At 44.0% G+C, this 17083-nt stretch overlaps 1 protein-coding gene across 14 annotated transcripts in view; it reads left to right on the top strand.

Annotated features, from left to right (window-relative positions):
* Positions 1-17083, top strand: part of Sarm (sterile alpha and armadillo motif) — a 500429-nt gene that overhangs the window by 321781 nt on the left and 161565 nt on the right. The window contains exon 1 of one of the 14 annotated variants that reach the window (XM_070087525.1): positions 11406-11931. The exons of 12 other annotated variants lie outside the window; for them this stretch is intronic. In XM_070087525.1, the coding sequence (XP_069943626.1) occupies positions 11884-11931 (48 nt within the window). In that variant the 5' untranslated portion in view covers positions 11406-11883. Of the gene's footprint in view, positions 1-11405; positions 11932-17083 lie in introns of those variants that run through there. One more of the 14 variants, XM_070087523.1, reaches the window with a different exon arrangement.

Consider the following 17083-nt stretch of genomic DNA (forward strand, 5'->3'; position numbering starts at 1 on the left):
TGTTGCTGTGGTCCACTTCGTTGCTGTGGTCTACTGTGTTGTGGTCCACTGTGTTGCTGTGGTCTACTGTGTTGTGGTCCACTGTGTTGCTGTGGTCCACTGTGTTGCTGTGGTCTACTGTGTTGTGGTCCACTGTTTTGCTGTGGTCTACTGTGTTGTGGTCCACTGTGTTGCTGTGGTCTACTGTGTTGTGGTCCACTGTGTTGCTGTGGTCCACTGTGTTGTGGTCCACTGTGTTGCTGTGGTCTACTGTGTTGTGGTCCACTGTGTTGCTGTGGTCTACTGTGTTGCTGTGGTCTACTGTGTTGCTGTGGTCTACTGTGTTGTGGTCCACTGTTTTGCTGTGGTCTACTGTGTTGTGGTCCACTGTGTTGCTGTGGTCTACTGTGTTGTGGTCCAGTGTTGCTGTGGTCCACTGTGTTGCTGTGGTCCACTGTGTTGCTGTGGTCCACTGTGTTGCTGTGGTCTACTGTGTTGTGGTCCACTGTTTTGCTGTGGTCTACTGTGTTGTGGTCCACTGTGTTGCTGTGGTCTACTGTGTTGTGGTCCACTGTGTTGCTGTGGTCCACTGTGTTGCTGTGGTCCACTGTGTTGCTGTGGTCCACTGTGTTGCTGTGGTCCACTGTGTTGCTGTGGTCTACTGCGCTGCTGTGGTCCACCAGTTAACCTTCTCGTGATGACCAACACGAAAAAACCCCTGTGTGACTGGCTTATTTCTTCTGCACACCGTTGTAACACCGTTATAACACCATTGTAACACCGTTGTAACACCGTTATAACACCATTGTAACACCGTTGTAACACCGTTATAACACCATTGTAACACCGTTGTAACACCGTTATAACACCATTGTAACACCGTTGTAACACCGTTATAACACCATTGTAACACAGTTGTAACACCGTTATAACACCATTGTAACACAGTTGTACTGTCCCGTCCTGACACTGTCTTCCCATCAGTGTGGAGGGACGGGGGGGGGGGTGCACCTTGATGCTGGTGAAGAGTTCTGAGCTTTGCTCTAACCTCTGCAAGTTACAATACAAATATCCTCAAAGATTTGTTAAGTTATACCATGAATTAAGGAAAGATCCTGGACTTCACCTTACCAAACAGACAAAGCAAAAGTGATAGTTATTATGGACAAAGTAGATTATAGTGGGAAAATGAGGATGTTATTAGAAGACGGGGGAACTTACGTGCCCCTTAAGAGTCCATCTCGTACTTTAGCTTCATATTGTTCCAGACTATGAAGCTGAACTCTTCTCCAGGCTGAGGGACTGACCACCTCAAATACCATTCCTCCAAGGTTGATGGACTGATTACATCATCTTCATTCCACTACTACACCTGCTGCCTCTGTATTTGAATGAAGATGTCTGCTGTGTAGGCGAAACGTTTCTACATTAAAGATGGTATAAACCTCGGTAATAGATACCAACAAATTGTTTAGGAAACATGAAACACTAGGACATATTTATTACAATTCTCGGTCCTGGGACCTTGACCACTTCTGAGAAGTGACCAAGGTCTCAGGACCGTAATGTTTTTTAATAAACGTTTCCTGGTGTTTGTTCACGTGACTTTTTAAACCAACAATAAAGATAGTCAGTTGTTACACACGTGTACCAGAAATTAACTTGTCGGTATTATATACCGTCATAACTCAGCTTTGTATATTACAGTGTCGTCCATGTGTGTTGTCTTCCTGGGTGTCAGTGTCGTCCATGTGTGTTGTCTTCCTGGGTGTCAGTGTCGTCCATGTGTGTTGTCTTCCTGGGTGTCAGTGTCGTCCATGTGTGTTGTCTTCCTGGGTGTCAGTGTCGTCCATGTGTGTTGTCTTCCTGGGTGTCAGTGTCGTCCATGTGTGTTGTCTTCCTGGGTGTCTACTGGGCACGATACAAGTCACGATACCCTCATGTATAAACACATTACAATTACCTTCTGAGTGACTCCAACATTCCCTCCTCCGCTTCAGTGATCGTGTCAGCCTCCCAAACTTTTTCTTCCGTCTTCCTCATTTACATTTGCCTCTGTGCAAACTTCAGTAAAACATTTGGTTTTGTGTTGCCCCTGTCCACGCTTTCTGTTCTTTAAGTTTTTGTCTTCCTCCTCCTTACCAGCCGATACTTTCCAAGCTGTTAATATTACATGTGCGCGTAAAATTATCAACATTTACACTCTAACTCACGACTGTGAGTTACCCTCTCTCTCTCTCACATACACACACACACACACACACACACACACACACACACACACACACACACACACACACACACACACACACACACACACACACACACACACACACACCAGTTTGGAACCCGCACCGGGTCAATCACGTTAAGAAATTAGAGAGAGAAAGTGCAAAGGTTTGCGACAAGGTTAGTTCCAGAGCTAAGGGGAATGTCCTTTGAAGAAAGGTTGAGGGAAATCGGCCTGACGACACTGGAGGACAGGAGGGATAGGGGAGACATGATAGCGACATACAAAATACTGCGTGGAATAGACAAGGTAGACAGAGACAAGATGTTCCAGAGAGGGGACACAGAAACAAGGGGTCACTCTTGTAAGCTGAAGATTCAGATGAGTCACAGGGATGTTAGGAAGCAGTTCTTCAGTCATAGTGGTCAGGAAGTGGAACAGTCTGGCGAGCGATGTAGAGGAGGCAGGAACCATACATAGCTTTAAGACGAGGTATGATAATGCTAATGGAGCAGGGAGATAGAGAGGACCTAGTAGCGTTCAGTGAAGAGGCGGGGCCAGGAGCTGAGTCTCGACCCCTGCAACTACAGTTAGGTGAGTACATACACACACACACACACACACACACACACACACACACACACACACACACACGCCTAGTGTCTAATCGACATGTGCCTAGGACAAAATGGTAATTAACACACACGCACACATACACACACACACAACAAGAGATTCAAAGAAGTGTTCACAGAGGAGACAGAAGGGACTCCAGAAAGACAGAGAGGTGGGGCACACCACCAAGTGCTGGACACAGTACACACAACCGAGGAAAAAGTGAAAAGGCTTCTGAGTGAGCTAGATACCTCAAAGGCAATGGGGTCAGATAACATCTCTCCATGGGTCCTGAGAGAGGGAGCAGAGGCGCTATGTGTACCCCTAACAACAATATTCAATACATCCATCGAAACAGGGAGATTGCCTGAGGCATGGAAGACAGCAAATGTAGTCCCAATCTTTAAAAAAAGGAGACAGACATGAAGCACTAAACTACAGACCAGTGTCACTGACACGTATAGTATGCAAAGTCATGGAGAAGATTATCAGGAGAAGAGTGGTGGAACACCTAGAAAGGAATGATCTCATCAACAGCAGCCAACATGGTTTCAGGGATGGGAAATCCTGTGTCACAAACCTACTGGAGTTCTATGACATGGTGACAGCAGGAAGACAAGAGAGAGAGGGGTAGGTGGATTGCGTTTTCTTGGACTGCAAGAAGGCGTTTGACACAGTTCCACACAAGAGATTAGTGCAAAAACTGGAGGACCAAGCAGGGATAACAGGGAAGGCACTACAATGGATCAGGGAATACTTGTCAGGAAGACAGCAGCAAGTCATGGTACGTGGGGAGGTGTCAGAGTGGGCAACTGTGACCAACGGGGTCCCACAGGGGTCAGTCTTAGGACCAGTGCTGTTTCTGGTATTTGTGAACGACATGATGGAAGGAATTGACTCCGAGGTGTCACTGTTTGCAGATGACGTGAAGTTGATGAGAAGAATTCATTCGATCGAAGACCAGGCAGAACTACAAAGGGATCTGGACAGGCTGCAGACCTGGTCCAGCAATTGGCTCCTGGAGTTCAATCCCACCAAGTGCAAAGTCATGAAGATTGGGGAAGGGCAAAGAAGACCGCAGACTGAGTACAGTCTAGGAGGCCAGAGACTACAAACCTCACTCAAGAAAAAAGATCTTGGGGTGAGTATAACACCAGGCACATCTCCTGAAGCGCACGTCAACCAAATAACTGCTGCAGCATATGGGCGCCTAGCAAACCTCAGAACAGCATTCCGACATCTTAATAAGGAATCGTTCAAGACCCTGTACACCGTGTACGTTAGGCCCATATTGGAGTATGCGGCACCAATTTGGAACCCACACCTAGCCAAGCATGTAAAGAAACTAGAGAAAGTGCAAAGGTTTGCAACAAGACTAGTCCCAGAGCTACAAGGTATGTCCTACGAGGAGAGGTTAAGGGAAATCAACCGACGACACTGGAGGACAGGAGAGATAGGGGGGACATGATAACGACATACAAAATACTGAGAGGAATTGACAAGGTGGACAAAGACAGGATGTTCCAGAGATTGGACACAGTAACAAGGGGACACAGTTGGAAGTTGAAGACACAGATGAATCACAGGGATGTTAGGAAGTATTTCTTCAGCCATAGAGTAGTCAGGAAGTGGAATAGTTTGGGAAGCGATGTAGTGGAGGCAGGATCCATACATAGCTTTAAGCAGAGGTATGATAAAGCTCACGGTTCAGGGAGAGTGACCTAGTAGCGACCAGTGAAGAGGCGGGGCCAGGAGCTTGGACTCGACCCTTTACAACCTCAACTAGGTGAGTACACACACACACACACACACACACACTCACACACACACACATACACACATACACACACACACACACACACACACACACACACACACACACTGACGACACTGGATGACAGAAGGGTCAGGGGAGACATGATAACGACATACAAGATACTGCGGGGAATAGACAAGGTGGACAGAGGCAGGATGTTCCAGAGAGAGGACACAGAAACAAGGGGTCACAATTGGAAGCTGAAGACTCGACGAGTCACAGGGACGTTAGGAAGTATTTCTTCAGTCATAGAGTCGTCAGGAAGTGGAATAGCCTAGCAAGTGAAGTGGTGGAGGCAGGAACCATACATAGTTTTAAGAAGAGGTATGACAAAGCTCAGGAAGCAGAGAGGGAGAGGACCTAGTAGCGATCAGTGAAGAGGCGAGGCCAGGAGCTGAGTCTCGACCCCAGCAACCACAATTAGGTGAGTACAATTAGGTGAGTATACACACACACACACACACACACACACACACACACACACACACACACACACACACACACATATATATATATATATATATATATATATATATATATATATATATATATATATATATATATATATATATATTGGGGTCCACCTCTGGTGTAAAACTGTGGGACCCACAGCCTTGGAGAAACGGATAAAAAGGCTTCAAGGAAGAATATTTTTATTTCTTCCTGAAGCCATTTGAATATTCCACTTCCCCAACCACCCCATCTTTTCATTCTTTTTTTATCAATAGGTATATTTTATTATATAATATGGTACAAAAGATTTTAGAGATACATTGTTGATACAAAGATGGCATATACAGTACATGAGGTGTGAGTGATACATGTCTAGTACATATTGTTACGTGTTTGTCACAGATTATAAATAACGAAAATCTCATCCATCTCCTCAGAGCTGGGGCGCGTGTCCAAAATTCAGCAGGCATTACCCCTCTGAACCGCAGCGCTGAGTCGCTGGAACTGAAAACTAGCTGTCCTGGGATCCCTAGTTATCCTGATGAGTATTTTGCCTAGCTCCTTAAGGAACTTAGATGTACTCTTTCCCCATGAGCCAAGGGCCTCTGAGCCTATGGGAACAAACATATAATTATGGGCAAGTTCTCCATATTTTCTAGACTTTTGGGACTCCCTGAAGCTGGCAGCTGCCCCTCCTTCCTCCCTGGTGTACTGGAGATGGGTATCAGCCAAGGTAGATGCACATGTGTAGTCCCACACCATCTGCTTGCCGTCTGTCCAGGCTTGAAGGGTGATACCATCTGGACGCTTTCGGCTGCCATCAGATCTGCATAGTTGGGGTGGCTCTCTTACTGCTGGGCATCCGGCTGTTGTGAGGCTCCTCTTGATATTGTTATTGACCTCCTCGTGTCTTGCAATCTTACCCTCGGTAGTAATATCTAGTATTGCAAGATTATTGTTTGTTCTATCGTTAGGCAAGTGTTAGATTTATTAAGATTTATATTACATTCATGCACTGGGAATTTTTTTCGTTAACATAGGTAAATGTCACTGACCTATGGAAGCCACTTACTATAGCAAAACTTCAATATCCTGATGGATGGGTAGAGTCTTGTTGATCTTCATGGCGTCTGTTGGCGGGGTCGGGTTCTCCTCACCTCCCTGGCTCCTACACCAGCACCGCCTTCACACTTAAATAGAAGGATATAATATTTCTTTCTACTCTTGACGTTGATGCCGGCGGCCAGGGCAGGTACTGGTGCCACAGACTCTTGACGTTGATGCCGGCGGCCAGGGCAGGTACTGGTGCCACAGACTCTTGACGTTGATGCCGGCGGCCAGGGCAGGTACTGGTGCCACAGACTCTTGACGTTGATGCCGGCGGCCAGGGCAGGTACTGGTGCCACAGACTCTTGACGTTGATGCCGGCGGCCAGGGCAGGTACTGGTGCCACAGACTCATGACGTTGATGCCGGCGGCCAGGGCAGGTACTGGTGCCACAGACTCTTGACGTTGATGCCGGCGGCCAGGGCAGGTACTGGTGCCACAGACTCATGACGTTGATGCCGGCGGCCAGGGCAGGTACTGGTGCCACAGACTCATGATGTTGATGCCGGCGGCCAGGGCAGGTACTGGTGCCACAGACTCATGATGTTGATGCCGGCGGCCAGGGCAGGTGCTGGTGCCACAGACTCTTGACGTTGATGCCGGTGGCCAGGGCAGGTACTGGTGCCACAGACTCATGATGTTGATGCCGGTGGCCAGGGCAGGTGCTGGTGCCACAGACTCTTGACGTTGATGCCGGCGGCCAGAGCAGGTACTGGTGCCACAGACTCATGACGTTGATGCCGGCGGCCAGGGCAGGTACTGGTGCCACAGACTCATGACGTTGATGCCGGCGGCCAGGGCAGGTACTGGTGCCACAGACTCATGACGTTGATGCCGGCGGCCAGGGCAGGTACTGGTGCCACAGACTCATGACGTTGATGCCGGCGGCCAAGGCAGGTACTGGTGCCACAGACTCATGATGTTGATGCCGGCGGCCAGGGCAGGTACTGGTGCCACAGACTCATGACGTTGATGCCGGCGGCCAGGGCAGGTACTGGTGCCACAGACTCATGACGTTGATGCCGGCGGCCAGGGCAGGTACTGGTGCCACAGACTCATGACGTTGATGCCGGCGGCCAGGGCAGGTACTGGTGCCACAGGCACTCTGATCACCTAGTTCAACCAATAATCCAGTGATCGCTCTGTAGTGGCCCGCCACAGAGCCAGTAATTAGGGCGAGAAACAGAAACATACAAAGAGCAAGTCGTACACTGTTTATCTAAATCATTGCTGGGCTCAGGTAACTAGAACACCACAAATATTAACAAAGGCGCATTAGTGCATACCAAAGTGAAAATTTATTTATGACATAATTCGGTGAAAATCAATCTGAATATAAGTTAAAAATTACCACAGTGGCATGTGTGTCGGACCCAAATAGAAATGTCACTCTGACTTTTTCGGGTCATCTTAGGTAATCTACATATATGCTGCTGTGTATGATAATGTATGTAGCTGTATTTAAGTGTACCTGTACCTGAATAAACTTATCCAGCACCCCATGTATAGCAAGGAACACCAGCAGTCGCTGCCGGCCGCGCGCCTCATAAGGTCATCACCACTCACTGGGTCGTCATGTGACAAAGGGCCGTGTCAGCTGATTTTCCCTGACCACTGCAATAACAACTTCCCACCGCTCTTGGTGGCGCTGCAGGTGGTGATACCTGACACACACACACACACACACACACACACACACACACACACACACACACACACACACACACACACACACACACACACACACACACACACACACACACACACACACACACAAAAGTAGTCACTGTAGTGTGAGGTGTGATGGTACCATAAGTAGTCACTGTAGTGTGAGGTATGGTAGTAACGGCAGTGGAAACAAGGGTCGGCACCGGGAATTGTACACCTCTCAGTATATATACACTGAGATGTTATTTTAATCTCAGTTTAAGGAATTAAAGTATTCTTCAGTCGTGGTGAATAGGTTAGTCGATAGGCTTTCAACCCCCATTAACCCAAGGCTTGTGTCAACATGCGTGGTCCAAAACTCTTCAACCTGCTGCCAGCAGATTTAAGATTGACGTAAGAACGGCAGGTGTTTTCAAGGGTCTGTTAAACTAGGGAAGAGGCGGGACCAAGAGCTATGAATCGACCCCCGCATCCACAAATAGGTGAGCACACACACACACACACACACACACACACACGTACTCATATACAACAGGCCTAGTGTCTAATCAACATGTGCCTAGGACAAAATGGTAACTAACACACACACACACACACACACACACCTCAGGCTGGTGCGAGATTTTAGAACGCACACGCCGCACATACCCCTCAAGGTTCCTTGATGCTGGCGAGGGGCTCTTGATTTAGGGAATTTGATTTGTGCTCCAATTCCCTGAATTAAGCCTGAATGCCTTCCGTCTTCCCCCTTCCCCCACAGGCCCTGTATAATCTACGGGTTTAGCGCTCCCTCGTGAGAATAATAACGCAACTATTTCAGTGGAATAAAGTCAACTGCATGGGTCGACATGTTGTAAGTAGAGTCACCAGCCCGCGTCCATGCCGGGAAACATATCCAGCTCTATTACGATCGTTGCAGTGTGCGCCGAGTACACATGTACGCATCATAATTATTCGACACAGGCAAAATAAAGCACCATCCTGTGGTCATATCTGCCAGCACGGTGACCAGAGCCTTCTTGTTATGGTATATAAATATATCTGGTGACCATCAGGTGCACCTGCAACACAAGTACTGCAGGTCTACAACACAAGTGTTGGAGTTGGTTAACACAAGAGCAGAGTAGTGTTACGGTGGTTGTCCCAGAGGTAACAGTACCACCAGCTGGCCGCTGTTATCCGAGACCAGGGTAGCTTTCCCCGGGGCTGTACACAGACAGCGGCTGTGTGCTTACTCTCCATCACTGAATCTTCTCTTACGAACTTTCAGTGCATTTTTCTGTGATTATTGTAACTCGTGTTGGTACAAGGTAAAAAACAGACTTTCTCGGATTACTCAGATTTTTTTATATAGATTTTTGCCGCCAGTGCAGTTACTTTATTGTGCACTCAATATCCATCCTGTGGAGGTAGCGTCAGAGTATATGGAAACACAAAAGGCCTAGGAACTAGGCCCAGAAAGGATTAACAGGGGTACGGCTGGGTATCCTAAATTTAATAATAATAATAATATCTTTATTTCTTCAAGTACATGTACAAAGTATACAGTCCTGGCTGACATCAATGACATACTACTATATAGAAAGTCGCTTGTTATGCTGAGCATTTCGGCCAAATTAGGTCAGTTTTGTCCCAGGATTCGACTCACATCTGTCGACAAACACCCAGGTACCCATTTTACTGATACCTGGAGTCTACTTGGAGAGCATTCCGGGGATCAACGCCCCCGCGGCCCGGTCCGCGATCAGGGCCTGATGAACGAGGCTGTTACTGTTGGGTGAACATGGACAACTGGTGTAAGGAAACACGCCCAATGTTTCCACCCTCGCCGGGAATCGAACTCGGACTCTCACCGTGTGAAGCGAGAGCTTTTGCCACCAGGCCACGGGCCACTGTGCTTGCAACAGATAAGACAAATTGTACATATAAAACGAGATGCACAGCAACCTCTGTGAAAAAATAGTGAACTTCCAAGCGATTGGAAGTTCACTATTTTTTCACTGTGGTTGTTTTGCTTATTGTAATATCACCATTTTACTGTGATCTTATTGCATACAAAACGAGATGTATTACTTAGCCGGGGGGGGGGGGGGGTTAGTAACACACGGGTGTCAAGCAGTGCAACATATTCTAATGGTTTTCTTCTGTTCTTCACCTGAGGAAGTGTTCCCTCTCGTACCTGTCCTTCAAGCAGTGTATGTGTTAGCTTTTACGAACTTCTCGTCTATGTCGGTCCACCGCCTGTTGAACATATTCAGGCTGAAGAACCACCCTCTTGATCCCTGGGGCTCACTCACGGTTTGAACTTCCACTTGTGCTCCGTTGTTTCCGATCTGACAGAGTTTGTCTCTGTTGTATCTTTTACTTTGTTATCATGTCTTCCCTGTTTTTATTTTCCTCTAATGTCGCCGGATTCAGTTATGAAATAGGTGAGATTCTCACTTATACTTACCCATGTGTACTCGTCACGTGCTTACTATGTATTTGTACTTACCTATTACTACACCTGTGTGGTTGCCTCTTAATTGACTGTAGTCAGGTTGACTTCCTCTTATCTTCGAGGATCTTGTCATACCTCCTTTTGAAGCTGTGTGTTGGTATTACTGTCTTGTTTATGTATCTTATCAGAAATTCATATAGATTAAATACTTTCACATTTTTTCTCTTGGTAGTTGTGCGTGACTTGTTTGTAAGATAACAAGCTTTAAGATAGCAAAGGTAGAGGGAGTTGTGTGTGACTTTAGCTATATTATGATAACAATGTTGAAGATAACTGTGTTTGACTCTGGCTATATATGTAAGGTAACAAGGTTTATGATAACTATGTTTGGCTGTATATGTAAGATAACAAGGTAAGAGCAAGATTTATTATAATTGTGTGCCACTTTGGCTATATATATAAAACATAACAGCTGGAATTTACTAGATCATTTCTTTGGGCAGTTTCGCATTCATCTCCTGCTTGTTATGTGGTGACTCTCATGTGTCATGCGATAACACATGTGTCATCCTCACACTCGATGGTCGCCAATCAACGTGGCACAAGAGTGACGTCATGTAATATCCGCCAATGATGTGCCAAGGGTTGAGGAACGATGATGTCATGGTTGGCAGACTCCGCCCAGTGTGGTGACGTCGAGGAAGAGGCGGAGCTTGTGTGATATCACAAGTGATGCCACTTACCCACATAATACTACTGTATATTGACATTCATTCATCTCTGTGGAAAGGTTGGACCTATACACAGGTCGCTGAGGTAACGTGGGTACGTTCTCGGTCATGTTATTATTGATATCGTTGTATTAATAAAGTCTGTGCATACAATGCAGTTCTTGGGAAGCTTAAACGTGATTAGACTGAGTCATAGTAAGCCTTCCTTGTGTTTGATTCTGTGGTCAAGCTTTTTTGTAACGCCAGTTGACGTCACCCTGTCGGGTCCGCCAATAGGCAAATGCGTTTAGTTATGCACTTACTCGAATGAAAAAGGAGAATGTGTGGATACAGTGGACATTATTAAGAAGGTGGTATTAATGAAGTGTTGGTTACTGGTGGCGTGTGTCAGTGGAGTATACGGACGAGTGCGGTGCCCAAATACCCAACTCAGCGGATCATGTCGTTCAGTGTGGCGGCGACAGCGGTTCCGAGAACATCGTTATGAGTCATTCTTCCGGGTGTGGGAAGTAACCTGCTGGTGGGTGACGTTATCATCTGGTATACCACATTGGGGGTGAGGTGTGCCTGCAGCTGGTAGCAAGTTACACTCAACACCAAGCTCAAGGGAACACAGCTCAAAGAGTGTTGCACCTAGCAAAGCTGTTTGGAAATGAGCTGAAATAAGTTCTTATTTTGTATACGGAGTTTACTCTTTGGAACTGTTTCGTTTTGCTGATCTTCTTTCACCGTAGCAATGTGAACCTCAGACGGAGGTGGAGGTCTCGCTGTCAGTGAGGTTGTTTTGATATATGAAGGAAAATAAAGGAGAAATAGTATTTAGTGCTGGTGAGGGCTGCTGGTGATGCCATCTCAGGGCTCCTCACACTTCGGTGGAGTCAGGGTCGCTAAGGTAAGCTCATCCACAAATGTTTACACTTACAAAGTTGTTAGTATCCTTAATTGTTAAGACATTTTAATATTTGACCACTGTCCTGCTGAATGATTGTAGTCTTTCAGGAAATAATTGGTATCAAAGGTTCGTGTGAACGTTTTCGGTAACTGTCAACTGTGCTTAGTGCATGGATGAACGCTGCACAATGTGCAAATGTTTCGTAATATTTCACCACAACATCGTCTGAATTAATCACCTGTTTAGAGAACATTACATAATCAGTACGAATTACATCTTGTAAGCTGATCGCAGGTCGACCCGGAAGTCGTACACTTGAGAATAAAGTATCTTCAGAACTGTTGGTAACATCAACTGATAACTGCACAAGTTCCGTGAGTGTGACTGTGTATTCTGGAATGTTATGAATGGTGAGAGTAATGCCAGCAGCTGCCCAGCCTCAAGTCACTAGTGCCAGGCACCTCAGTGCAGATACATCATACTCTTAGGCTTGATGATTATGTTATCCCAGGTTAGATCGTCGCAGCTTATTCCCACTCTATACCTGTAATAATGTTCTCAATACAAATTATTTATGACAACACTTATATTTAACTTCAATAAAGTTTACTTCTGGTGGTGGTGTATATTAGATTCATTAGGAATGTGTTCAGGTGTACAGTTACACAAATTCCTTCTTAGGCAAAAATATATGCATGTTAAAGATCAAGTAAATGTCTTAAGAGTATCAAGAAACTTGGTATTCTTATGATGACTTGTCAGGTCTTCCATTTTACAAAAATTACCTGCAGATATAAACCCCGGACTAGATGCAGCATGTCAGGGCTCAAGATAAGATTTGTTTGAATTTTTAACCCGGGAGGGTTAGCAACCCAGGATAACCCAAGAAAGTCAGTGCTTCATCGGGGACTGTCTGTCTTTTTTCCATTGGGGTCCTTCAGTCTTGTCCCCCAGAATGCGACCCACACCAGTCGAGTAACACCCAGGTACCTACTTGCTGCTAGGTGAACAGGGACAGCAGGTGTAAGGAAACATGCCAGCGTTCCCACCCGCTTCGGGTATCGAACCACGGACTCAGTGTGAGGCGAGAGCGTTGCCTACCAAGTCTTAAATACCACCACATTTGTTTTGTAACGCATACGGAAGTATAGAGTACATGCCAGCAATTGCAACGTGGATTAAATTGTTATATTCCATGTTATGGTTTATCTTGGATAGTAACTGATCCATGAGCGACATGCATTATCTCATCACTGCTTTCTTTTATCTCGTTTTAAACTTCTTTCTCAACTTGTGCTAATGTTTTATTGCATTTTCAGTAACTTGTCTTGGTTGATACATAGTTATGTGTTAAATTAATTCTGATGATGGTGATTTGTGCCGCTAAAATATTATCGTGCATTGTACTATATTTCTTCAAGCCCGACCATAGTAGTGTGTGTGTGTGTGTGTGTGTGTGTGTGTGTGTGTGTGTGTGTGTGTGTGTCTGTGTCTGTGTCTGTGTCTGTGTCTGTGTCTGTGTCTGTGTGTCTGTGTCTGTGTCTGTGTCTGTGTCTGTGTCTGTGTCTGTGTGTGTGTGTGTGTGTGTGTGTGTGTGTGTGTGTGTGTGTGTGTGTGTGTAAAATTGGTCAATTAACAAGAACTCATTTAAAATTAAGACCTTTCTAAAAAATTTCTCTTATACGTTTAAATATATATATATTTTCATTTATGTTGATGTAAAAATTTTATAATTTTGCACCAAAAGAAACTTAGAAAACTTACCTAACCTTACTATAACAAGCGCAATTTAATTTTGCCTAATCCAACTAAATATGTTTTACATAAGTTTGCAATAATTTAATAATAAATACAATGAAATATTTTTTTTTCATTAGGTTCAGAATTATTTTTGCGAAATTATTGCATACACAAATTTTCACTTGCCTTATTCGGCAAGAAGGGGGTTGCTACTTAAGCCAAAATAGCAAGTTTTGCCTATTCGGCACGACATAATATATATATATATATATATATATATATATATATATATATATATATATATATATATATATATATATATATATATATATATATAGGGAAAGTATGGATTTGTCCGTTAAAAACAGAGTAGGGGAGTTAGTAGATGGGGAGAGGGAGGTATTAGGTAGATGGCGAGAATATTTTGAGGAACTTTTAAATGTTAAGGAAGAAACAGAGGCGGTAATTTCATGCACTGGCCAGGGAGGTATACCATCTTTTAGGAGTGCAGAAGAGCAGAATGTAAGTGTGGTGGAGGTACGTGAGGCATTACGTAGAATGAAATGGGGTAAAGCAGCTGGAACTGATGGGATCATGACAGAAATGTTAAAAGCAGGGGGGGATATAGTGTTGGAGTGGTTGGTACTTTTGTTTAATAAATGTATGAAAGAGGGGAAGGTACCTAGGGATTGGCGGGGAGCATGTATAGTCCCTTTATATAAAGGGAAAGGGGACAAAAGAGATTGTAAAAATTATAGAGGAATAAGTTTACTGAGTATACCAGGAAAAGTATACGGTAGAGTTATAATTGAAAGAATTAGAGGTAAGACAGAATGTAGAATTGCGGATGAGCAAGGAGGCTTCAGAGTGGGTAGGGGATGTGTAGATCAAGTGTTTACATTGAAGCATATATGTGAACAGTATTTAGATAAAGGTAGGGAAGTTTTTATTGCATTTATGGATTTAGAAAAGGCATATGATAGAGTGGATAGAGGAGCAATGTGGCAGATGTTGCAAGTTTATGGAATAGGTGGTAAGTTATTAAATGCTGTAAAGAGCTTTTATGAGGATAGTGAGGCTCAGGTTAGGGTGTGTAGAAGAGAGGGAGACTACTTCCCGGTAAAAGTAGGTCTTAGACAGGGATGTGTAATGTCACCATGGTTGTTTAATATATTTATAGATGGGGTTGTAAAAGAAGTAAATGCTAGGGTGTTCGGGAGAGGGGTGGGATTAAATTATGGGGAATCAAATTCAAAATGGGAATTGACACAGTTACTTTTTGCTGATGATACTGTGCTTATGGGAGATTCTAAAGAAAAATTGCAAAGGTTAGTGGATGAGTTTGAGAATGTGTGTAAAGGTAGAAAGTTGAAAGTGAACATAGAAAAGAGTAAGGTGATGAGGGTATCAAATGATTTAGATAAAGAAAAATTGGATATCAAATTGGGGAGGAGGAGTATGGAAGAAGTGAATGTTTTCAGATACTTGGGAGTTGACGTGTCGGCGGATGGATTTATGAAGGATGAGGTTAATAATAGATTTGATGAGGGAAAAAAGGTGAGTGGTGCGTTGAGGTATATGTGGAGTCAAAAAACGTTATCTGTGGAGGCAAAGAAGGGAATGTATGAAAGTATAGTAGTACCAACACTCTTATATGGATGTGAAGCTTGGGTGGTAAATGCAGCAGCGAGGAGATGGTTGGAGGCAGTGGAGATGTCCTGTCTAAGGGCAATGTGTGGTGTAAATATTATGCAGAAAATTCGGAGTGTGGAAATTAGGAGAAGGTGTGGAGTTAATAAAAGCATTAGTCAGAGGGCAGAAGAGGGGTTGTTGAGGTGGTTTGGTCATTTAGAGAGAATGGACCAAAGTAGAATGACATGGAAAGCATATAAATCTATAGGGGAAGGAAAGAGGGGTAGGGGTCGTCCTCGAAAGGGTTGGAAAGAGGGGGTAAAGGAGGTTTTGTGGGCGAGGGGCTTGGACTTCCAGCAAGCGTGCATGAGCGTGTTTGATAGGAGCGAATGGAGACGAATGATACTTGGGACCTGACGATCTGTTGGAGTGTGAGCAGGGTAATATTTAGTGAAGGGATTCAGGGAAACCGGTTATTTTCTTATAGTCGGACTTGAGTCCTGGAAATGGGAAGTACAATGCCTGCACTTTAAAGGAGGGGTTTGGGATATTGGCAGTTTGGAGGGATATGTTGTGTATCTTTATACGTATATGCTTCTAAACTGTTGTATTCTGAGCACCTCTGCAAAACAGTGATTATGTGTGAGTGTGGTGAAAGTGTTGAATGATGATGAAAGTATTTTCTTTTTGGGGATTTTCTTTCTTTTCTGGGTCACCCTGCCTCGGTGGGAGACGACCAATTTGTTGAAAAAAAAAAATATATATATATATATATATATGTCGTGCCGAATAGGCAAGCCACGGGGGGTGGAAATCTGTAGTTCAAGTACTTTCACACTTCTCAGTGCGTCATCAGGAGCTAGGCAGTGTTGCAAGAGAGCAACTAAAGCAGGAAGAGAGGAACTCTCTCCCTGCTTTACTTGAGAAGCGTGAAAGTACTTGAGCTAAACATTTCCACCCCCAGTGGCTTGTCTTATATATATATATATATATATATATATATATATATATATATATATATATATATATATATGTCGTGCCGAATAGGCAGAACTTGCGATCTTGGCTTAAATAGCAACGTTCATCTTGCCATATAGGACAAGTGAAAATTTGTGTATGCAATAATTTCGCCAAAATCATTCTGAACCTGACGAAAAAAATATATTTGATTGTGTTTGTTTAGTATTAAATTATTGTAAACAAATCTAAAATATATTTAGTTGGGTTAGGCTAAAATAAATTGTTCTTGTTATAATAAGGTTAGGTAAGTTTTCTAAGTTCCTTTTCGTGCAAAATTATAATTTTTACATCAACATTAATGAAAAAAATATATCTTTAAACGTATAAGAGAAAATTTTAGAAAGGACTTAATTTTAAATGAGTTCTTGCTAACTGACCAGTTTTACATATTCGGCACGACATATATATATATATATATATATATATATATATATATTGTGTTATATTAATAGCAGTGCTTCTTGAAAGGAACAGCACGCACTTGGCGCCAGAGTACCATTCCTTGAACACCATATTTATAAAGAAATACAAAATTCCAAAGACAGTGGACGGTGGTGAAACAGATTCTTGTGAAGTGCGTGAAGCAATGAAAACTGCGGACTGTCCCACATTACAATAGGGATAATAGAACGAACGGCAAAGCATGTGACTCGGGTAGCATTGCATCACATAAAGTTATTTTACAGCAAGACTAACACTCTTCACCTGGGAATAAATAAGAACCTGAGTGTTAACTGACTGTTGTGGATGACATTCTGCA

This window comes from Cherax quadricarinatus, chromosome 22 (genome assembly GCF_038502225.1).
Source record: "Cherax quadricarinatus isolate ZL_2023a chromosome 22, ASM3850222v1, whole genome shotgun sequence".
Taxonomy (NCBI): Eukaryota; Metazoa; Arthropoda; class Malacostraca; order Decapoda; family Parastacidae; genus Cherax; species Cherax quadricarinatus.